This window comes from Perognathus longimembris, chromosome 24, assembly GCF_023159225.1.
Source record: "Perognathus longimembris pacificus isolate PPM17 chromosome 24, ASM2315922v1, whole genome shotgun sequence".
Lineage (NCBI taxonomy): Eukaryota > Metazoa > Chordata > Mammalia > Rodentia > Heteromyidae > Perognathus > Perognathus longimembris.
This window is the reverse complement of record NC_063184.1, coordinates 9784940-9808801: the sequence shown is the minus strand read 5'-3', so window position 1 is coordinate 9808801 and position 23862 is coordinate 9784940. Positions and strand designations below refer to the sequence as shown.

General features: G+C 37.8%; 1 protein-coding gene across 3 annotated transcripts in view; it reads left to right on the top strand.

Moving 5' to 3' along the window:
• The window catches only part of Ugt8 (UDP glycosyltransferase 8), a 66249-nt gene extending 52931 nt beyond the window's left edge, over positions 1-13318 (top strand). For 2 of the 3 annotated variants that reach the window (XM_048333534.1, XM_048333532.1), the window contains exons 6-7: positions 1968-2618; positions 13266-13318. In XM_048333534.1, coding sequence (XP_048189491.1) covers positions 1968-2331 — 364 coding nt within the window. In that variant the 3' untranslated portion in view covers positions 2332-2618; positions 13266-13318. Of the gene's footprint in view, positions 1-1967; positions 2621-13265 lie in introns of those variants that run through there. The other variant, XM_048333533.1, reaches the window with a different exon arrangement.
• Positions 13319-23862: the final 10544 nt, after the last annotated feature.

Sequence of the window (23862 nt, the reverse complement as noted above, 5' to 3'; positions counted from 1 at the left end):
CCTCCTCCTCTTCTTTTTCTCCTCCTCCTCCTCCTCCTCCTCCTCCTCCTCCTCCTCCTCCTCCTCCTCCTCCTCCTCCTCCTCCTCCTCTTCTTCTCCCTCTTCTCCTTCCTCTCCTTCCTCTCCTTCCTCTCCTCCTTCTCCTTTTCCTCTACCTCCTCCTTCCTATTATTATTATTACCCTTAAGTAGTTGTATAAAGGGGTTTCAGTTCAACATACTAATTTATAAGTATCATGCATCTTGATCAGTGTCATTCCTTCATTATCTCCCCATCAGTAATTATTTTTAATTAACATGGAGCCACTGACTTAATGGCTGTTTTGGCCCCACTATGGAAGCTACGTATTCTTCATTCAGAAAGCCTTTAAGCTGAGAATGTGGTTTAGCGCTAGAGTGCTTGCCTTGCATGCATGAAGCCCTGGGCTCGATTCCTCAGCACCACATGAACAGAAAGAGCTGGAAGTGGTGCTGTGGCTCAAGTGGTAGAGTGCTATCCTTGAGCAAAAAGAAGCCAGGGACAGTGCTCAGGCCCTGATTCCAAGCCCCAAGACTGGCAAAAAAAAAAAAAAAAAGCTCATAAAAAACTTTAAGCAAGACTCTCCTACCTCCAAACATTTCTCATCCCTCATATGTTTTCCAAAGAAATATGTCCTGGTTATACTCTTGCTCTTCTGCCTTTGTGACCCACTTCACATTGTTCTTTTGCCTGATCTATGTGTATATCCAAACTTTTGATCCCTGTTAATTACCTGTCCTCTATGACATAATCTCTCTACATAGAATGTAGGACTTTTTGGGGTATGTATGCTAATACTAAGACTTGATCTCAAGGTCTCAAATTTTTGCTCATCTCTTTCTTGCATAGCTGGTGCTCTACACTTGAACCAACACACCTCCAGCTCTGGCTTGGTGCTGGTTATTGGAATTAAGAGTCTCTCCGATCTGTCTGTAGCCACTAGCTTAGAGCACTGACCATCAGATCTCAGCCTCCCAATTAGCTTGGACCATAGGCCTGAGCTTCCAGTATCCAGCCTAGAATTTGTTTCTTATCTTGAAACATTGTAAAACTTTAATCAGGGAACTACGGTCTGAGGGCAGTAGCCATTTGTCAAAGATTGTCCCACAAATGTGCAGGTACATAGTTTTAAATTAAATGTCCATGCTATAATTATTACTTCAGTTGGTAATAATTAAAATAATTTAAAAAATATTTTCCTTTAGAATGTTTTTCATTATCTTTTAGTAATTGAACAAGGGGGTTTCAGTATATGTCAGTTTATAAGTACAATGTATTTTGGTTGTCACCTGTTCCATCATGGTGCTTCATCTCTCCCAAGCCATTCTCTCAAGTTTTAGTTGGATTTTAAAATTAATCATCAAATACTTTGTTTTCATTTTCTCTTTGGGTAGTACTGGCGTTTGAACACTTGTCCTCAGGGTTGCTAGGGCAGGCAATCTACTACTGAGTTGGGTCTCACTAGAAGATCTTTTCTTTAGATCCATGTACATACTTCTGTGCATCAAGATATATGCTATTATCTATTTAGTAGTGTTTGCCAACTCCCTTCATCTACTTAATACAATATCATCATACCATCCTTTAATGTTACTTTAAATTAAAACAAATGTTAAAGTTACTTCCTGGGTAAGTGTCATCATATGTGCAATAAAGTAGGTAAAGAATACAGAACTTAGAAAAACACGAATCTGAATCTCACCTTTGTAATTATTCAGGGTTCTTATCATCTCTGGTCTTGTTTCTACTTACTAGTTTCACATGTATTACATTAGGCTAACAGAAGAGAGTGCGTTGAAAGCATTTATTCCTAGGTACAGAATAAAAGGTGGTTATTGTTACTGTGTTTTGTTTTGTTTTTTTTTTTTGGTCCATTTTCAAGTTGAGTGGTCCATGCTTACAGAGCCTTATACACACATGATTATTCTGTATTTTCCCCCACTCCATAGCTACCGGCAGAGGGCTCAGAAGCTGTCAGAAATTCACAAGGATCAACCCGGCCATCCTGTCGATCGGACTCTCTATTGGATAGATTACATCCTTCGCCACAAGGGAGCCCACCACCTCCGGGCCACTGTCTATGAGATCTCTTTCTGTCAGTATTTTCTACTGGATATTGCCTTTGTGCTTTTGTTTGGTGCTGCATTGTTTTACTTCCTCCTGACCCACGTGACAACATTTATTTACAGAAAACTCGCAAGTCTGTGGTCTAGAAATAAGCAGAGTGCTGTTAATGGACATTATCACAATGGATTCCTCAATGGTAAATACAAAAGGAATGGCCATATTAAACATGAAAAGAAAGTGAAATGAGCCAGCAGCCCAGGGGATGGAAACAAATTGATCCAGCCACTGAGTTCATAATTTAGTCTAACAGTTACTAAAAGTAAAATGTCAATAAACAAGTCTAACCCTCCCTTATCAGATATTACTAATGAAATTGTAGGGATTTACAATGGCTATACAAGAAAGCACAAACCTAAAATGCAAAAATGTATTTTATTCCAATACCGATGTAGAGTTGGCCCTGAACCTTTAGAAGCCTTAACTATTTAAATGAATTTAAGACAATTGGTCAGACCTTAGTTTTAAATGTTGATGTGTATGTGTGTCTGTGTCACAGATAAGGAATGGTTTCTTTTTCCTTAATAAGGATGTGTGTGTGTGTGTATGTGTGTGTGTGTATCCCACTTGAGAGAAATTTCCCTAGCTGCTTATTATATTTGTGAGAATGGATTGGAGAGCGAGAAAGACACTCAGGATCCAACTGCCCCTCTTCTAGAAGTTAACATAGAATGGTACCATATAAGAGAAATAGTTCTCTCAAACTGAATGCAGAGGAAAACATATGAAAAAAATAAGTAGCATCAGTTTTATACCCTTCATGAGTTTTGTTATCTTGTGTTCTTGTTTTCCTTGTTTGATTCATGGTGAACACTTCTAGAGAAACATGGAATTAAGAACATGTATGAATTTGTTATCACAGCTCACTTCTATTTCCTTCTTACCAATAGTTTTCTTCTGGGGAAAAAATTCATACCTTTTTCCTAGTTTAATGAGTGACATTTTGTTAAATGCATAGTTTAAAGCAACAAAGCTCTGCATTTGCTCAAAGTACTGAAGGTGATTGTTTATGTGGCTGACTGTTAATGTCATTTTTTCTTGGCTTTTCCATCCTGTATGTTTTGAATGTTCAGATGTTACAGTCATTGTGTTATTGTCATTGTGAAATCTCCGGCTTCCTCCCTCCCACCCTCTGGATCACACAATCTATAGTACATAGGTGCCAATGTTCAATTCTTTTCAATTGAACGTTCATGGTTCTTGCTATTGGTACCTGTTTTGTCAGCAGAGGGCTGAGGTTTCATTAACAAATCAGACTTTCCATGATACACAGAAGTTAGAGGATTGGCCCACCTGTTTGAACAAATGAGTTCCTGTGCCCCTCCTTGGTCCTTCAGCTGTCTTTTCCAGTCATGGTGGACAACAGGGACCAAGGACCACAGGAATTTCCAATGATGAAGTCACAGTCCTCATAAGAAATGAAGACGTCGCTGGTGAACCATTCTCTATACATTTATTCCTTGTCTTTCTGTTTACTTCTTATTTGCACTACACATGTTGAGTGTATTTTATTTATTTGTCATTAGAAATCCTATGTGTATGAGTAGATTAACCCAACATTAACTTAACATCATTCACATGTGTGGAAGAGTTGCTAAAATTCTAGAATGCTGTAAATTCTTGTCACACACAATGACATACATTTCCATTCCTCCCACCAGGAGCCACTGTGCTACACTTAGAAACATTGTCACAAGTAATTCTCTGATGTACAATGCAGACAAATGCACTGCCTGCTCAATACTTGAAGAAATGGTATTACACATATAAGTGTATCAGTCATATCTTTTCACAATTGTACCACAGCATTACCATTAAAGGTGCCCGAAGCAGGGGGGGAGGGGGAGGGGGGAAACACAGGCCATGAATGGTGGGCTGGTAATGAGACTTAGAGTGTATGAATGAGTTGATGTTACATTTTTTGGAATTTGATGAAATTGAAAGTAGGCACTGACTGGATTCAAAAGTTAATCTCCACTGTAATTTAAAAAGAAAAAAATTAATAAACACGATTTAAAATGAAGAAATGTTGCTGGGATAAAATTTTTATTCAGATTTTATTTCATAATATATGACCAATATGTTTCTAAGAGAGATCTTCCAACATTGTGTATGTGTGAGAGAAAGAAAGAGAGAGAGAGAGAGAGTTTGAAAGCAAGGTATTTAATGTGAGAATGGATTTTTTAAATTATCAAATAGAGGGATTTTCCCTATCAAGAACACCACACAGAACTTAAAATGCTGTCGCAATATTAAGGAAGTCAAGTGTAGGTATTTAATGACCATGATTGGTTGATTGGTTTTAGAGAGCTTATTGTTAGCTAGTTTTAATAAATAGTGATTTAATTTTTTCCACACTTAGGCTATATTCCCTAATAAAGCTAAGAAGAAATGTATTGATTTGTTTATATTTTTGTAGACACAATCTGTATAACTATTTCAGTAGTTTCATGGCTAATTATATCAGACATTAAGATATTCTTGTAGAGTAGTAATGTCTATCCCTTGAAGGACAGATGGACGGTTTGAGTATCTAGACTTAGAGCCCATGTCTGGGATAAAGCAGTGCTTTATGATTGTACTAGGAGGAAGTTAGGTGTTCTCTTCAAAACCCAGATTCTTGCTAAATCCCCAAATGCTACTAAAATTGAATGATTCTCCTTTGAAAATGCAAGGTATAGACAGCAGATATCCACGAAGCTTAGCAGTATTGTCTATCATGGAGACCTGAGATTCATACCAAACATCTTTCTCATCTCATCTTACCCACAAAAGAAGAGCCTAAACAATCTGAAAAACAATGTCAAGAGATAATTCAGTGATATTTATTGAAAATGTAATTTGATTTTGTAAATTCTTGCTTCTAAGTAATTCAAGTAGTTTGTAAAGATAAAATTACATTTGAGACGATTTAATGACAATCGGTGTCATCAACTAAGGCAGATTAGATAGAAGTAGGAAATGTTTCAATCTTCAGTGATAATGTTTGGGAATTACATGAAGGAACCTCTTCAGAATATGAGTTAGAGAGGTTCTTTTCCCACTTTTGAGGTGTCTGCAAGAGTTTTGGCTAATTTTTATTTATTTGTTTGTTTTGTCAGTCGTGGGGCTTGAACTCGGGGACTGGGTGCTGTACCTAAGCTCTTTAGCTTAAGGCTAGTGCTCTACCACTTGATCCAGAGCACTACCTGTATTGGCTAATTTTTAGAAAAATGTGTTTGGTGCAGAAGTGCTATTGGTATTTTTAGTAGATAGCAACATTTTTCTCCTGATAGAGTTTAGTCACAAATGTGCACAATTAAAACATTCACCATGTCATTTTCTGCAAGTCCTAGAATCCAGGCAGTGCTGGAGGCCCCCCATTACTTTGGTGTCTCAGTTGCTGAGGTGGGGGTACCAGCAGGATTTTGGGCTATTGGTACTCTGTAGATGATCACACTGAAGAAAGTAGGGTGCATGCACAGGTGCAGGCTTCCATGGAGTTACCCCTTTGACCAGTTAACGGATCATTTAACAAAATGGATATCAAGAAACTGGAATAATTGTCTGAGAGGACTAGAGGTAAAATGGAGGGAGGCAGAAACAAATGGAAAAGTGGTGGGTGAATACAGTCATAATGTTCAATGTACAAGTGTGAAAATGGAATTAGAAAACAAGGGGATAATTAGAGTTGGGATAAAGGAGGGGAGAATGATGAAGTGACACGGATCAAGATACACTGTACATAAATGGATATGTTAAACAGAAACCTCTTGGTACCACAATTTAAAGATAACACATGATTTTTTTCAAAGAATATAATCCAAAATAAGATTCAAAAATCAGAACCACATATAAAAGTATATTAAATTATTCAAATAAAACAATTATAATTATTCAAAAACCAAACACTAATGTTAATCTCAGGTGTATTACAGTCATTAATGAAAAATTTCTGTTTAATTACCAATAAAACCTGAATTTCTCACTGAATTTTGTAGAAGTAAAGGTATTATAGTCTTAGCTTCCACAATTAACTTTTCACTTTTTCAGTAATCCTACTTTGTTTAATAAGTGGCCCTTCCTTATTTCAAAAGAGTTCATTATAACTAATTGTACTGAATCAGTATAGTTAAACACACTATCAAAAGATAACTTCTGCCAATCCGTGATCCTTAGTCCTAATAACAGGATCAGATTTCCTTTTAACTAGAAAAAGAACAAAAAATAAACTTCAATCATGGACCACTTTCTTACTGACATCCTTCATACAAAGTATGCTTAATTAAGGAATCTATTCCTTTTTTAGTAATGACTTTCATTAGAGTAATATAGTTGTAAAGGTACAATTTGTATTTATATGAAATTCTACTTGTTACACTAATAGGCCTTTGACTGAAGCCTGACCTTTAGTAGAAATGGGAATTTTAAATAGAAACACATGGGTAAATTGCATATGATCTAAAATTTCAGGCTAATTAAGATATGTGCTACTATATCTCTGTGTGGCATGTATATTTTGTTCAGAGATCTGAACAAATGACAACTAAAAGAACTTAGCATGCTGGAAATCTTGAAAAGTGTCAATTTTGCCTCCCACCCTGATTCTAGTCAATGGTTATAGCAGGAATTTTAATATGAATGAAAAGGCAATACTTTGTGTTAAAATTCAGATGTATGCCTAGCTAGACACGGTGACTTGGCCTTGTAATCTTCCCAGTAAAGGGCTTGAGGACATTAAATCCAGCCTTGGTTACTTAGTGAGATTCTGTCAAACATTCCAGAAAAAGAAAAAAAGAAATAGTGTGAAAGATTCATTAGATTTCATCAGGGAAAGCACAATGCCTATCAAAACCACATGTGGAAATGGAAAATGTGAGACAAACTAGAAAAAAAATGAGAGAAAAACTATCACATCATTTGCCTTTATTTCTATGTATGAATAGAATTTAAATTATAAACTCAGTTCATTAGAATTATACTTTGAAAAATAAAGCCAAAAGGCTAATTCTTTTTCTTGAAGCATGAGAGAAATTTTAAAAAGTTGCTTCAAGAAACAAAATGTTTCTTTGAAACTGAACATGATTCAAAAGAAGTTCATTTTAGCAGGGAGTCAGTGGCTCACGCCTGTCATCCTATACTCAAGAGGCTGAGATCTGAGGATCTCAGTTCAACACCAACCTGAACAGGGAAGTGCTTGAGACTCTGGCTCCCATTAAACACAAAAAGCCAGAAGTGGAGCTGTGGCTCAAGTGGGGTGAACGCTAGCCTTGAGCAAAAGAGCTCAAAGACAGTGTCCAGTCCCTGACTTCAAGCCCCAGTACCAGCAAAATGAAGGAAGGAAGGAAAAGAAAGAAGAAAAGAAAGAGAAAAAGAAGGAAGGATGGATGGAAAGAAGGAAAGAATCTACTTTTAAAGTATAGATCATAGGACCTTCTTTGAGGAAATAGATTGAAAATATTCTTGAAATAAAACCAAACCATTGTTTTCAGTGTTTTTTTTCTTTCTTGTATTTCCATCTTCTTCGTTACTGTACAATAAAAAAATAGTTTTAGATTTAGAAATTTAAATGACACATAGATTCTAAACAGATATAAAATTTGTCACATAATGAATCTAACTCATAATCCCAGTTTCTTATGTGGGGCTTGGTCTTCAAGAAGAAATTGGCTTGGGTACCTTTACGTAAATCTTCATCCATCCAGGAGGAGACATTTCCTCTGTGAAACTTGTTTTGAGTTTAAATATGTCAGTCTATTTTCCACTTGTGCTGATAGGATATGTTGTTACTTTCCTACCCTGTCTCTTCTCTCCCATCTTCCTCCTTTCAAGCTTTCTCCTAACCCTTTTGTTTTTCTTTTACTTGCATTATTTCATCTAATATAGGGTGTCTCCTAAGTTGTTTCCATTTACCTAATGCTTTTTTTAATGTAGAATGTGGAAACACCACTCCAAGCACCCAAAGTACAAAACAGAGAAAATGTCCAACTGTTAAGAAAATAAAAAAGTTACCTATGCTATCTGAAAGTGAGGTAAGATATAAGGTTCATCAGAAAGAATGAATGCTTATTTCCCTTGGGCACTGGGAGGAATGCAACCAGTGAGCAAGCAATGCTTTCCCTGGGGGCTCCTCTCAGTATGTGGCAGCGCATGAATGATTTGGGCCATAGCTCAGTGATCTCCCAACTGTCAACCACGTGTGCCTCTTTTTACCCCCTACTTGGCCAGTTAACATTCCTGTACAACTAGTTTGTATAAACAGAGACTTTGCCTTTGCCCTGCTCTGTGTTTCATTGTTGGTGCTCCTGACAGAGCCTCCGTGCAAAGAGATGCATTTATCCCTGATTCTGTCACCCTTCATGCAGCATCACACACACACAGAACCAGATAGATGCTGGTGGCTCACACCTGTGATTCTAGCCACTCGGGACTATTTGAAGATTGTGATTCAAAGCTAACTTTCATGGGATTCATCTCACTCATCTCAGTGGAATTGTGACAATGTAAGTGGTAGGGTGGTGGCTTTGAGCAGAAAAGGCTCAGGGGCAGTGCCCAGGCCCTGCATTCAAGCCCCAGCACACACACACACACACACACACACACACACACACACACACACACACACCTGGAAATGCAGACCATCCTCTGATAGAAAACAAATTATCATTCCTGTAGCAATGCTAGTACATGCAAGAAGAGGCAGGAGCAAGAGGTTTCATAGCAAAAATCAGAATGACTCGCATCTTTCTTTTGTGCACCAGGGTCAAAGTGGAAGGAAGCAAAATCAAGCATCAGCTAAATGAATATAGAATTCAGAGAGGTCAAAGGGTTTTTCCAAAAGCAAACATTCGGCAACATCCACACAACTACAGGAGGCATATAGGACGTATTATGTAATCGTTGTCTTAGTAGAAGCAGCTTGCAATATAAATAATTTTGACCTGAGAATGTAGTGACACTCGGGAACAGTAGATAAAATCAACTCATGTTTGTGAATGGCAAGACCAAACAGGAATAATCAGTCTCTCATTGGCTATCACTTATTTTCCAAAGCTAGAGAGAAATGACACCAATTTAATAAATATATCTTCTCCAATTTTCAAAGGAAATAATTTTACTATTTGCTTACATGGCATGTTTTTTGTTTCATGCAAAGTACATTCTATTATTCTGCCAGCTCTTGACTACTACAGTATGTCTGCTGTTCAATTTGGTAGGTACAAACCAACTAGTAAAGAAGCAGAGGAGGGAAATGGGTTGATTTCAGAGGACACTTCAAGTTCTTTAAGAGGGCATGCCATTTATTTTGCTTAAACTTCCTAGGAAACAAATAGTAGCTTTCTGTTTTCTTTCCTTTTTTTTTTTTTTTTTACTGGTCGTGGGGCTTGAACTCAGGGCCTGGGCACTGTCCCTAAGCTCTTTTTGCTGAAAGCCAGCACACTACCACTTTGAACCACAGCTCCACTTCCTCTACTTTCTTATATATTCACTTTATAGTACCCAAACTTGACAGTTTTGCTGTAATCTACTAAAATCCTTATAGCAGTACAGACTAAAAAGTAATATCCAGACCAAAAATTGGAAGTCTTTGGGTTCCTTGCTAATTTTGAACTGTAATACAGATCGATCATATTTCGTAGGTATCATCTGACCATTCTTCATGTCCCAGCCCTAATGTCCTTCAGTTAATCCAAGTGCTCTAATTAATTTAAAATAGCGGTACATTTGGTTGTGATCAACATCATATGGCTCCAGTTGTTCTAGTTCCAGTGTCTGTTCTCCCAGAAGACCCTCTATTTCTTTGTAGGGTAAATATCCATTTGCATTATTGTCTGCACTGTAGAAAAAATATTTGAAGATCTATGGAAATGATAAATATCGAAGTTGGAATGCCACTGCAAACAGTTACACATTTTTAGAGCAGCATTTTGTTCTTCAGGGGCTGATAATTCTGCTTCTCAGACACAACAAGGTCAGGTTGCTTACCACTTAGGCTTTTGCCATCTGTCTTGACCAACATTGGAGATTTCTCATTGTTTTATCTTAGATCGGGTTATCTGATTGTTTAGTATTTAACCTTTCTAGTATCTATAGTCTCATGGAGTTTTAACATTAAACCATAAATGAGCTGGGTAAAGGTGGCTCACACTTGTCAAGATAGCTACTCAGGAGAGTACAATCTGAGGATCACAGTTCATAGCCAGTTTGGGCAGAAAAGTATTGTTATACCCAATTAACAAGCAGGTAGCTTCAAATAGAGCTATGGCTCAGGTGGTAGAACACTAGCCTTGATCAAAAAAGCTAAGCAGAGGCCAAGTTCAAGCTTGATTGAGTACTGGAATAAAAAATAAATAAATAAATAATCAACCAAATAGTGTTTGTATTTTCACTTTGCTTTACTTAATATACATATTTAATGGGATTGTCTCCTTATAGTTTTTGGTATGCTCATCAAATATACATACATATATATGTACATAAATACATACACACACTGTATATGTATACAGCATACACACATAGCCACATTGCAACTATTTTGCAATGTTTTAAAGTTACACACAAGTTAACTTGCATGTTATCTTTCCCTTTGTCTAGCTTAGCTTGAATGTAAAGCCTTTACCTGGTGTGACACAAGAATCTTGACACCAACAGCCCTTAAGCAGTATGATTATATGAGCAGATGTTGGACACAAGTACATTAAATAGGCATCCTTCTCTTGTAATGTTGGGTAGAGAAGTGTACGTGATATTTTCATCCTCAGTTCTTAACTTGACTTGCATTCACTTCCTCACTCTTGTTTTTCTAGCAGGTCTTCATTTTACTTTAAAATGTCCCTGCACACTTGGGCTAGCAATGCTGAAACACTGACATCTTGTGCTTCTAAATTGGATGTCATCTGTAAAATTTGTTTTAGTTCACATATAACCAAATATTGTGTCTTCGTTCAGAATACCACTAAATAAAACCCCTTTGTCAATATTCTTACTAGCCTCTTGATCTCACTGCTGTAAGTACTGCCTTTATGAAAGTACAAATGAACATTGTGTTCTGGGTTTCTAAAGTGCCAGGCACTGTGTGTGATTCTGGGAAATGGAGGGTGGGGGACGTCATCGTCCCTGACTTCCAGGGGACAAAGCCAGAGAGCAAGTCACTTCAGTGAGCAATGTCTGCTGTAATATGGATGTAAGGCAACATGCCATTGAAACAGAGCAGGTGCAGGAAGTTTCCACCTGACGATTGTTTGCATTGACTCATGAAGACTGAGTGGAAATTCACTGGGCTGAGGAGTGGATGGAGACAATCTTTGGATGTGTTCCCCTGTGGTTAGAGGCAGTGAATAGAGTGCATGATACAGTAAAGATAACCACTGTACTAAGAAAAAAAAAGTCTTCTTTCTGACCACCATCAGTGTTCCTTTGGCCCCTTGATTTATCACTCTTTATTTCCATCTGCCTTGGATTAGCTAATCAATTACATTCCTATGATGCCAGTTTCTGTACCTGTGTCCAGTACTTGGTCTTATATATGATGTATATTGCTTTAAAGATTAGCCTTAGGATAACTTTAAGGCTTTTCACCCAAGCCACATTATAAACAGACAAAAGAAGAGTAAGTCAACTTACTTGTGCTTAGCCTAGAAGACTGTGAAACAGTTTCATGTGCCGTATCTTCCTATGTGAAGAACAATGAGGGTTAAGAGTGTCTTAAAATACACAAGTGTATATTGTGGTAAGGAAAGGATTCCGCAAAACAGCAGTGTATATACCATTTTAAAACTTAAATCTGTGATGAAAAATAAATACCTGGGAGTCCTGACTGACAGGGTTTACAGTTAAGGTTATTTAGATACAGATTCTAGAACCAAGACACAAGTATACTGGATTTCTGGCTGATTCTCAAATGTGAATTCAAAATATTGCACATACAAACAATTCATACAGCTCTGCTATGTAAGTTTTAAAATGCATGCTGTCTGTAATTATTCAACAACATTTTATTTAATAAAACACAAATGTATATATGTTACTTTAATATATACATGGGAAAGTAAATCAGTGACCCATAGCACTGTGAAAGTCAGCGAATGCATGTTCCCTTAAGCTCCTTAATGAACATTTTCCTATCCTGCAAGGCCTTTTTATCTTTTCATGAATTAATATTATCATGTTGCTAATAAATGTTCAAAAATGTATAATTTACCAGACATTCTTATTACAGGTAAACTTTTATGAGTCTTGGTTTTATGCCTCCAGAAATTGGAGACTAATCACTTAAGTGTGTATTATTTCTCCTTTCCTTTATCCAATAAACTGTACATAGCAGCACTGTAAGACCAAATGAGGAAAATTATCTTTTCAATCAAGGGGCTATAGTTTATAGAGTTAAATATCTAAAAATATATTGAATGGTTTGGCAACAGAAAAAAAATCACATATACATATTTTATGTATATTCATATATATATATACATACATACATGTATTTCAACTAAATATAGACATATACACCCATTTTAGATAGATGTGTATGAATATAGATATACACACATAGAAGAATAATTTGGTTAGTGTAGAGACATGTTTTGAACTCAGAGCCATGAGCTTGCTGGTTATTTTGTAGATGGAAACTTGCAGAGTTTTCTGCCTGGGCTAGCTTTGAAACCTCGTCCTCCACATCTCAGTCTCCTGAGTCACAATGATTACAAGCATGAGCCAAAGACACCCAGACAACTTGTCACCTCTTGGATCATTCTCAAATTCAAGAGGAAACAGATTCAATCTTTGCATTAAATTGCAAAACTAACCTGTAAGATTTTTTATGAATGAAACGATTATCTTGGGTTTCTCTTTTGATATTTCAGCCTGTATTAAATCTGTAGGATCTTGTGAGGTTGATTCTGGAACAGCTTTTAATTAAGAGAACAAAAGCGATCAGTGACTTGGTGTAAAGACCTGAGAAAATGATCTTGTATAGTGTGTGTCAAGTCACACAAATTGTAGTGTAAATGATTATCTTCACCCTAAAACCATTTCACTGAGTATTCTGAAACTTAAGGTTTATTTCCCAGTTATAAACACAGCAAAATCTCTACCTGTCTTTTCACAGGCTAATATTCATTTCCTTCACCCTTTTTGCTGAGGGGTGTGTGTGTGTGTGTGTGTGTGTGTGTGTGTGTGTGTGTGTGTGTATGTGTGTGTGTATGTATGTGCACACACTATTTAGACTCCTTGGCAGAGTAATTTACTTATGGTTCATTCAATAAATCTTCATTGAGCACTCACTCCATCGTGGGCCTAGCACTAAGCATTGTGGGAAGCATGTGGAAGAAGACATTACCTTTAACACATTCTACTTTCTACTGATACATTCAACAACATATGTGTAGAAAATGTCCAGGTTGAGATTTTCAGTTCAATATAACATCTTCAAAACCCGTTTTATACTCACAAACTAATAACAGTGGTAATGAAAAAATAAGTAAAAAAAAAAAAAGAATGGCTATTTTAAAATGTCTTAAAAACATATAACTAATAAATTTTAACTAAGGATAAGTTGCCAGATTAAATGAGTAGAAATAATTCCATTAGGAAGCAAGAATGGAAGAAACCTAGAAATTAGGAGAGGCTTTTAGAGAATTAGAAAGGGCAATTTGCTGTGATCTTTTTGTTTGTTTGTTTGTGTGTTTTTTGGCCAGTCTTGGAGTTTGGACTCAGGGTCTGGGCATTGTCCCTGGCTTCTTTTTGCTCAAGGCTAGCACTCTACCTCTTTTGCCACTTCTGGCTTTTTCTACTTATGTGGTACTGAGGAATTGAACCTAGGTCTTCATGCATGCATGGCAAGCACTTTACTGCTAAGCTACATTCCCAGCCCCAATGTGATTTATATTTTTTAAAACCCACTGAATGCTTCTGAGTTACATTTGGAAATCTCAAATTTATTAAACTCAACACTGCCCTAGCAGTGGACTCAGAATCACAGCACCCTAACCATCAGGCATACCAAATGGAAGTTCTCTTACTCAGCATCAGGGAGTAAGTAGAGAAGAGCATTCCATTTTAGTTATTTTAGCTGGGTAAAGGCACACTTCTGGGCACTGTATACTGAGTGAACTCGGTGCCAACTTCTGGGTGTGGATGTTCAGTGAACTCAAATGGGAAAACCCAGCTCTACTTACCTATTTGCCTGCACAGTGTCACCAAAGCAGGTGAGTATGGATAGGGAAGCCACGAGCTGGCAGTATCTTCAGCACCACTTGCCCTCTGCCCGTGTATAGGTTTATTATTTTAACCTTTTCTTTCATTCATCTTCCTATAATCCCTCTTCTTCAGGCTCAATGACAATTCTATGCTATACTTTTTGGGGAAGAGAAGAACAATCACAAATTTTGCCGTATCCTCGCTGTTGAATCCAGCTTTTGTTCCTGTTTTTTTTTTTTAATTAATCTTCATATGTTTTTTTTTCCTTTCCTTTTTTTGGCTTCAGTTTATGCTAACTGCATGATTTCTTGGCACTCACCCTAAGTCTCTACACTTGAAATATGCATCCTAGCCTGGGTTTTCAAAGTTTTGCTACAGCAATTAATCTCAATCAGTCCCACGCAATAATTTCTCTTCAGATGCAAGATAATGTTCAGCAGAATAAAAAGCAATTATTTTAAATATGAGAGATAGAAAGATAGGGCAGGGAGGATGACATATACCTATAATTACTACTATGTCAAAGTTAAACTTTGCTTCAGCCAATTCAGCCAAAGTGTTAAGAAGAAACCATCTCAACAAATAAACTGGACATCAAAGTACAGCCTGCAATCCCAGACTTGTTGGAGGCACAGGCAAGAAGACTGTGGCCCCAGGACAGCCCCAAGGCAAAAGCAGGTGCTCTCACCTGAAACTAATGCACAAAAGTACTGGGATAAGAGTCATGGATGTTCCTACCCTGGCTGGCTTTGAACCACAATCCTCAGATCTCCAATTAACCACCAGAAAACCAGAAGTGACACTGTGGCTCAAATTAGTAGAGCACTAGCCTTGAGTGGAAAAGTTCAGGGATAGCACCCACACTGTGAGTTCAAGCCCCACAACCTACAAAAACTAATTTTAAAAAATCTCTGCCTAATTGCAAAGGTGATTTCCAGTATGGAAACATTGGCTATTTAAAGGTTGCCAGTATCTCATGAATATTATTATTGTAGGTAGTGTCTGGATTCTTACACAAGTAGGGATTCGTATAGATAAAGCCAAGTTCTCTTCTGCCATTATTTCTTCATGCAGCATTTATACATTGCTTCAACAAACTTATACCCAGCATTTGTGTGCCAGTGAACACAATAATGAGCAAAAATGTTCTTATGATGATCTGGTTAATTGTAACAAAATTATCAGCTCAATAATTGTAATTATCAGTATAAATCAAGGATGACATACAAGAAATATCATAATTTTGACTAGACAATATATATGGTGGTTCTGAAGAAGAGAACTCCATTAGTTCTTCTTGGAATGGTTGGGTTGGTAACTGAGAAAGTGAATTTAAATGTTCCATCCTGGTTATAGTAATTGTATTCTCCAAAATGTAGAGATTACCTTTAAGTTGAGAGAGCTGCACAGAAATTCCATTCAAGTCCTGGAGAAGAAAAAAAATATTACTAAGTATTTAAATGAAAACTAAGTATGTTCAACCAAAAACGTTTCTAATTATAGCTAGGTAACTGTGGTTTATGCCTGTATTCCTAGCTAATCAGGAGACTTGAGATCTGATCCTCTCATTCCAAACCATTTTCAAACAAATCTCCAATTAACCAGCAAAAAGCCAGAAGTAGAGGCCTGGCTCATATAGCAGAGCACCATTGAAAATCCTAAGCAAGAGTTCAAGAGCCAGTACTGGCACACAAAAAAGTTCCAGTTCTATCACATTAAACTTTGAAAACAGATACTACAAAGCACATTCACAAAACCAATTTAATGCACAAGGTAATATTTGATCAAAATTGTGAAGATGAAATCCCATATTAAGACATTTGTTCATTATTGAAAGTATGTCATTTTCTTTCCCTTTCCGCCATGTTAAGGATGCCAGTTCAGGTGAAACTCATCCTAGTTATTCTATACAAGGAAAATAGATGAATTAGATTATCCCAAATGAAATTAGACATGTGGCATGGGAAATTGATCTGAACAAAGAATTTTACTATAGGGGAATATGAAGGAAAATATTTCATTACCATTTTCTGTGGACATTAATATAATCATATGTTCAGATAATGTAAGCCAATTTAAACCTGTAAAATTAATTATAAATATCTGCATTGGGGAGGTCATAATAATCTTCATTATGATATGTAACTTTCAACTATTAATAATGTTAATATTTTCTTTGTATTATTATTATATATATTTATTTATTTTCAAATTTTTATTATCAAACTGATGCACAGAGAGGTTACAGTTTCATACGTTAGGCAATGGATACATTTCTTGTACTGTTTGTTACCTTGTCCCTCATACCCCACTCCCTCCTCCCCCTTTCCCTCCCCACCCCAGAGGTGTTCAGTTCACTTACACCAAACAGTTTTGCAAATATTGCTTTTGTAGTTGTTTCTCTTTTTTTACCCTGTGTCTCTCAAATTTGGTATTCCCTTTGAATTTCCTACTTCCAATACCAGTAAACACAGTTTCTAATATATTCAGATAAGATTACAGAGATAGTGTAGGTACAACCACAGGAAGGTGATACAAGAACATCATCAATAATAGAAGCTACAGATACACATAGGATGGTGAATGTAGTTACAACTGTGATATAACAATTGTGTCCATAAAATGCAGTTCATTTCACTTAGCATCATCTTATGTGTTCATAAGGGTATAGCTATTGGGCCTTGTGATGCTCTGCTATGACATGCCTAAACCTGTACTAATTATTCCCAATAAGGGAGACCATAGAGTCCATGTTTCTTTGGGTCTGGCTCACTTCACTTAGTATAATTTTTTCCAAGTCCTTCCATTTCCTTACAAATGGAACAATGTCATTCTTTCTGATAGAGGCATAAAATTCCATTGTGTATATGTACCACATTTTCCTGATCCATTCGTCTACTGAGGGGCATCTGGGTTGGTTCCAGATTCTAGCTATGACAAATTGTGCTGCGATGAACATTGTTGTGCTGGTGGCATTACTGTGATTTTGTGTGTGGTCTATTGGATAGATACCCAACAGTGGGGCTGCTGGGTCATAGGGGAGTTCTATATTGAGCCTTCTGAGGAATCTCCATACTGCTTGCCAGAGTGGCTGAACCAGTTTACATTCCCACCAACAATGAAGTAGGGTTCCCTTTTGGCCACATCCCCTCCAACAATTGTTATTGTAAGTTTTCTTGATATATGACATTCTTACTGGGGTGAGATGGAATCTCAATGTTGTTTTGATTTGCATTTCTTATATGGCCAGTGACGTAGAGCATTTTATCATGTCTCTTGGCCATTCTCATTTCCTCATCAGAGAAGTCTCTTTGTAAGTCTTTAGCCCACTTGATGAGGGGGCTATTGGTTCTTTGCGGATTTGTTTTGGAAGAAGGTAATATTTTTAGTTCTGCATATATTTTAGAGATGAGGCCTTTGTCAGTTGAATGTCCGGAAAAGATCTTCTCCCAGTCTGTGGGCTTTCTGTTTATCTTGCGAGCTATGTCCTTTGCAGAAGCTCTGCAGTTTGATGCAGTCCCATTTGTCCAACCTTTCTTTGATTTGTAGCCTTTCTGGGTCTTTGTTAAGGAAGTTCTGTCCTGCGCCAAGGAGCCCAAGTGTTTCTCCTATTCCTTCCTTTAGTGTTTTCAGGGTGTCTGTTTTGATTTTGAGGTCTTTAATCCATTTGGAATTGATTTTGGTGCAGGGTGATGTATAAGGATGTAGTTTTAGTTTGTTGCATGTGTTGAACCAGTTTCGCCAGCACCATTTGTTAAAGAGGCTATCTTTCTTCCAAACTATTGTTTTAGCTCCTTTATCAAAGATTAAGTAGGCATTGTTCTGTGGGTTCATTTCTGGGTCTTCAATACTGTTCCATTGGTCTTCAGGCCTGTTCCGGTGCCAATACCAAGCTGTTTTATTACTATAGCTTTATAATACGGCTTGAAGTTGGGTATTAAAATTCCTCCAGCACTGTTCTTTCTGCTTAGGATTGTTTTTGCTATTCTAGGTCTTTTATTGTTACATATGAATTTTAGGATTGCTTCTTCTATTTCATTAAAAAATGGTGTTGGGATATTGATGGGTATTGCATTGAATTTGTAGCCTTTGGCAATATTGCCATTTTGTTTATATAAATCCTCCCAATCCAGGAGCATGGGAGGATTTTCCATTTCCTTAGTTCTGCCTTAATTTCATTTTTTATGTTTTTAAAGTTCTCATCGTAGAGGTCTTTCACTTCTTTGGTTAAGGTTATTCCTAGGTATTTTATGTTTTTTGACGCTACTGCAAAATGAGTTGCTTTCCTGATTTCAGTCTCGGTCTTTGGGTCGTTAGCATAGAGAAAGGCCGTTGATTTTTGAGGGTTTATTTTATATCCTGCAACTTTGCCAAAGTTTTGGATCAGCTCTGGTAGCTTGGGGGTAGAGTCAATGGGATTCTTTAGGTATAGGATTATGTCATCTGCGAAGAGAGAAAGTTTAACTTCATCTTTTCCTATTTGGATCCCCTTTATATTTTCTTCTTGCCTAATTGCTCTGGCTAGGAATTCTAGTACTATGTTGAAGAGCAGGGGAGAGAGTGGACATCCTGCCATGTTCCTGATTTTAAAGGGAATGGCTTTCGTTTTTTCCCCATTTAGAGTTATGCTTGCTGTTGGTTTGTCATAAACTGCCTTGATTATATTCAGGAATGTTCCCTGGAATCCCAGTTTTTCCAGGGCTTCTAGCATAAATGGGTGCTGGATTTTATCAAACGCTTTTTCCGCATCCAGAGATAAAACCATGTGGTTCTTTACCTTGCTCAGGTTGATGTGGTGCATTACATTAATTAACTTGCATATATTAAACCAACTTTGCATCCCTGGGATGAATCCAGTTTGATCGTGGTGTATGATTTTTTTGATGACCTGTTGAAGTCGATTGGCCAGAATTTTGGTGAGAATTTTTGCGTCTATGTTCATCAGGGACCTCGGTCTGTAGTCCTCTTTCCGTGATGAGTCCCTTCCTGGTTTTGGGATGAGGGTTATACTGGCTTCATAGAATGAGTCTGGTAGTGAACGTTCTCTTTCAATTTCATTGAAGAGTTTGAGAAATATTGGTGTGAGTTCTGTTTTGAAGGCCTTGTAGAATTCTGCAGTGAATCCGTCTGTACCTGGGCTTTCCTTGGATGGGAGATCATTTATTGCTGTTTCATTTCAATACTGGATATGGGTCTGTTTAGAAGTTTTAAATCTTCATGGGTGAGTTTGGGGATATCAATTTTTTTCTAGGAAATTATCCATTTCTTCCAAGTTCTCGAATTTGTTGGCATAAAGGTTTGCAAAATAGTTATTATTTTCTGAATTTTGGTAATTTCTATGGTGATGTTACCTGTTTCATCTCTTATCTTGTTTATTTGAGACTGCTGCCTTCGTTTCTTGGTCAGGTTTGCCAGTGGTCTGTCTATCTTCTTGATTTTTACAAAGAACCAACTCTTTGTTTTGTTGATTCTTTCGATGGTTTTTTTCGTCTCTAATTGATTTAATTCTGATTTGATTTTAATTATTTGCTTCCATCTATTGACTTGGGGTTTGGCTTGCTGTTCTCTCTCCAGAAAATTAAGGTGCTTCCTTAAACTACTGAGTTTCTGATTCTCCAGTTTGTTGATGTATGTACTCAGAGATATAAATTTTCCTCTGAGTATTGCCTTTCCTGTGTCCCAATGGAGCTGGTACTTTGTGTCCTCAACTTGGTTGAATTCCATAAACATTTGAATTTCCGTTTTAATTTCTTCAATGACCCACTGATGGTTCAGCAGTGTGTTGTTTAGTCTCCATGAATTGTAGCATTTTCTGTGGTGGCTGTTTGAGTTGAGCTCTAATTTTATTCCATTGTGGTCTGAGAGAATGCAGGGAATGGTTTTGATACTTCTGAATTTGTACAGATTTTCTTTGTGCCCTAAGTTTTGGTCTATTTTGGATAATGTTCCATGTGCTGCGGAGAAGAATGTGTATTCTGTTGTTGCTGGGTGGAATATTCTGTAGATATCGGTTAAGTCTAGTTGGTCTATGCAATTATTAAGATCTGTGGTTGCTTATTCAGTTTTTGGCGTGTTGATCTGTCCAGAGGTGATAGTGGAGTGTTAAAATTCCCAACTATCAATGTGTTTGCGTTCTATGAGTGTTTTTAGAGTCAGTAGTGTTTGTTTGATGAAGTTGGGTGCTCCTTCATTTGGTGTGTAGATATTTAGAATGGTTATATCTTCCTGGAGGAGAGATCCCTTTACTAGTATGTAGTAACCTTCTTTGTCTCTTCTTACGTTTTTTAATTTGAAGTCAATTTTGTCTGATACTAGGATATCAACTCCAGCCTGCTTATGGGGGCCATTTGCTTGATAGATTTGATTCCAGCCTTTCACTTTTAGAAGATGTTTACTTTTGCTGGATAGATGTGTCTCTTGGAGGCAGCAGAAAGATGGATCTTGATTTTTGATCCAACTTATGAGCCTATGTCATTTGATTGGAGAATTAAGTCCATTAATGTTGAGAGTTAGGATTGAGAGATGATCGTTTGTTCCTTTCATTATCACTACCTTGTTAAAAGCTGTGTCTTCCCATTTCTTGATCTGATGTTTACTATTTAGGGTTCATTTCTCTGTCTGTATTGGGATCTTGATTATTTTCCCTGTATAGTACATCTTTAAGGATTTTCTTTAAAGCTAGTTTGGTGGAGATATATTGTTTCAGTTTTTCCTTACTGTGGAAGACTTTTATTTGACCTTCGGCTATGAATGAGAGTTTGGCTGGGTACAGAATTCTTGGTTGGTAGTTATTTTTATTTAGTGTTTGGTATACTTCATTCCAGGCTCTCCTTGCTTTCATGGTCTCTGCTGAGAAGTCTGGGGTAATTCTGATTGCTTTTCTTTTATATGTGATTGTTTTCTCTCCCTAACAGCTTTAAGGATTCTTTCCTTGTACTGTACTGATCCTGTTTTGATCACAATGTGTTGGTGGGATGTCCTATTCTGGTCCGGTCGTTTAGGGGTTCTAAATGCTTTTTATATCTGTATAGGTCTTTCCTTCTGGATATTTGGGAAGTTCTCAGCTAATATTCTGTTAAATTGCTTGCCTATCCCATTAACTTCTTTCTCCATGTTTTCCTCAATACCTATTATCCTTAAATTGGGCTTCCTGATCGTGTCTTGAATCTCCTGTAGCGATCTGTTTTGTTGCTTGGACTGTATTTGTATTGATTTTTGATCTTTCTCCATAGAATCTAAGAAATCTTCAGCTCCTGAGATTCGATCCTCTGCTTCAGTTATTCGGGACTGTAGGCTAGCTACTTGATTTCGCATCTCTTTTCCTTCTGACTGGTCTTTTCTGATGATTTCCATGTCCTTTCTTAGGTGTTGTATGGACTTCTTTACTTCATTAACTTCATTACTTTGGTTTGGAGTGTTGTCTCTGAAATCTTTAAGCTGGGTAGCTATCTTTTCATTTGACTCTTGAAGTTCATTTATCTTTCTATTTGTGGATGCCATGAAATTCTCCATTAATTTTTGCTTTGCCTCCTCACGCTCTAGAATAATTGACTGAAGAGCTTCAAACTTTCCATTCATCATGTTTATCAGTAGACTTTGTAGGGCATTTTGGGGGCTCTCTTCTATATCTTTGATTGACTGCTCTGATTCCTGCTTGTTTTGATTGGGGGATAAGACTTCATTGTTTGCCATCTTTCTTGTGTTCCTTCTGCCCATTTGAATTGGGAATGCCTGTCTACCAGCACCTGTGAGCACCGTTTAAGACCCAAAGAAGCCCTTACTATGCACTGTTGTGTAAATCTTACAAGTTCACAATTATATACAGTTACCTTGTATACCTGTGTATAAAATTAGATTTGGTGTTCCTAAAGAATACAATTTCAATATAACAACCGATCCTGGGCCCTGTATTCAGTAGTTACTTATTTACAGTTACAACCCTATATGCAATTCTTGTTTTCATATTAAGTTCTTTTTGGACTGGCTTTCTCTATGAACCCCTTTGATTCACTCAGATTAAGCTGGGACACCCTCTATCCAATAACCAGGTGTCAATGGAACCTGGAGGTCCAGGCAGTAAGTCAGGCGGGTAAGTTGGAGGTAATAAAGAGAATAGAGTAAAATGTATTGGGGGGGTGGTGATTTTGGTGTAGTTTCAGTGACGTGGAAATGTGGAGAAGAGTAGAATCAGTAGAAATAACAAGGTTAAAATGACAGACAATGTAGAGTTAGCAGAAAAGAGTGGAGGTGTTATTCATAGGAAAGTAATTTTTAAAGAAAGAGAATGCAAAGAGAAAAATAAAGTAAAAATAGTGGAAGACAGATGCACAAAACAAAGAAAAATTATTTAAAAAAGAAAAAAAAGAAAAAGAAAAAAAAACAGAAAAGGACCAACACAAACAGACAAACAAACAAATAAAAATCTTGATAAAACAAACCAGTAAAAATGGAAAACAAACAAACAAAAAAAAAACCAACGACGTTTCAGAAGTGAAAAAATTAAAAAGAAATTTTTTTTAAAAAAAGTTTAACAAATGTTTGAACAGAAAAAAAAAAAAATGGAGTCCTCCTTGTTTGGGTGGTCTTTCCCCAGTCTCTGGTTTCCTTGCAATGGTCTGCAGTCTATTTTCCTGATTGGCTGGTTTGACTTGATTTCAGTTTGCAAGGGGTGGATCTGTTCTGACCCTTCTCCCCTGTTGGTGCAATCCTGGTTCTCTGTGGTTCGCACAGCTTGCAGGTAGGCCTTGGCGTCCTCTGTAGATGGGGACATGAGCAGTCTCGGCAACTGTGGCTCCTCTGTCTGCTGTGGGGCCGCTGCCTTTGATGCCTGGCTTTGAATAGGCTGTGGACTCAGCAAGGCGGGGCGCCTCTGGCCTGTTTTACATGGGTGAGAGTTGCTTGCCTGGGGGAGGCGGCCTCCTTGGCGGAGGTGGCTATGGAATGCAGCTCCATTTCAGGCTGGGAATTGGACTTCCTCTGTGACGGGACCATTTAGCTGTCCCAGGAACTGTTTGGTCCCCCGTCTGGTGTTTCTGTGCCCCTGGTAGCTGCTTGCAGCTTTCGCTTTAAATTTAGAAATTCCGGCAGGCAGGACAGGGCACCTCAGGCTAAGCCAAGGCCCAGGACTCGCCTCCCGCCTGGGCATGGGGCGTTCTCCTGGGCAGAGCTGGCTTTCACTGTTCAGTCCCTCTTGCTCTTTTCAAAGATGGCTACTTTGAACTCGCTTTTTCCAGGCCTGCTTTAGTTCCAATCTGGGCTGACCCTATGCCAGTGGCAAAGATGGCGCTTTGCTCTGGCGATGGGGGAAGGGCTGCCTTCCAGAAGCTGCTCTGTGGGCGCAAGTGAGAATATCTTTCGTGGGGTACTCACGCTTTCTCTGCGATTTCAGGTCGTCCGTGCTCAGCTGCTGTCTGGGGTATTTCTCGCTGTTCTACACTGTGTGCTTTAGCCGCGTGTAGTGTGGGTTGCTGTGCCGGGCGCTGTGCCAGCACCAGCACTGGCGCGGCAGCGGGATGCTGCCCGGAGCTCAAATCTGTGTTT